Source organism: Chrysochloris asiatica, unplaced genomic scaffold, assembly GCF_000296735.1.
Source record: "Chrysochloris asiatica unplaced genomic scaffold, ChrAsi1.0 scaffold00744, whole genome shotgun sequence".
Classification (NCBI taxonomy): Eukaryota; Metazoa; Chordata; class Mammalia; order Afrosoricida; family Chrysochloridae; genus Chrysochloris; species Chrysochloris asiatica.
In genome coordinates this window covers 94,885-95,594 of record NW_006409262.1, presented here as the reverse complement: position 1 = coordinate 95,594, position 710 = coordinate 94,885, and the positions used below count along the sequence as shown (strand labels likewise).

General features: G+C 61.0%; 1 protein-coding gene across 1 annotated transcript; it reads left to right on the top strand.

Moving 5' to 3' along the window:
* Positions 1 to 247: 247 nt before the first annotated feature.
* On the top strand, positions 248 to 358 carry LOC102828278 (WW domain-containing oxidoreductase-like). Its single transcript, XM_006877978.1, has one exon. It carries the CDS (start codon positions 248 to 250, stop codon positions 356 to 358), a length of 111 nt encoding a protein of 36 aa, XP_006878040.1.
* Positions 359 to 710: the final 352 nt, after the last annotated feature.

Below are 710 nucleotides of genomic sequence, written 5' to 3'. Positions count from 1 at the left end.
CGACCTTATAGTCGCTTTGCCCACGCCTCTCCTCGGGCCCCAGCTCTTTTCCGCTGGCAGCTGTGAAACTCCGGAGACAGGATTCCAGCCACAGAGTCGCACGAGCAGCTTTGGGCTGCGCAGTGCGCAGGCGTGAGCGGCCGGTGGGAAGATGCCCGTGGTGCTCTTTGAAGCGGGAGTTTCTGGAGGAGAGACCCGGCAGCGGGTGACCAAGAGAGTCGGTGACCAAATGCCTTCTTAGCCGGCCATGGCAGCTCTACGATATGCAGGCCTGGATGACATGGACAGCGACGATGAGCTGCCTCCAGGCTGGGAGGAGAGAACCACTAAGGACAGCTGGGTTTACTATGCCAAGTAAGGGGGCTGCAGTGGGCACCGCCAGGCCGGGACGCACCTGGAGCCACGCCCCCGCGGGCCTGCTCAGCAAGGGCTGCGTGACATAGATGGGATGGCTTCGCCAGATGGGCAGGTCCTCTCTGCAGCCCCGGTCGAGCAAGGGTCCCCAGGCGACTTCCAGTGCGCCGCCTGCTGGTCAGGAGTCGGCACTGCATGATGCCATGGGGGCAAATGGGCTAATCCTCCTCAACTCTGAACCCCAAATCTCTGAGCCCATCCTGTTTCATAGCAACCCGCTGTAGGGTTTCCGAGACCCTAAATCATTATGGCAGCAGTTGGTGGGTTTGAACCCCCAACTTTGCAGTTAGCAGTCC

Bases quoted from the DNA above. Each gene is read 5' to 3' on its own strand.
- LOC102828278 (XM_006877978.1), top strand. From the start codon at position 248: ATGGCAGCTCTACGATATGCAGGCCTGGATGACATGGACAGCGACGAT.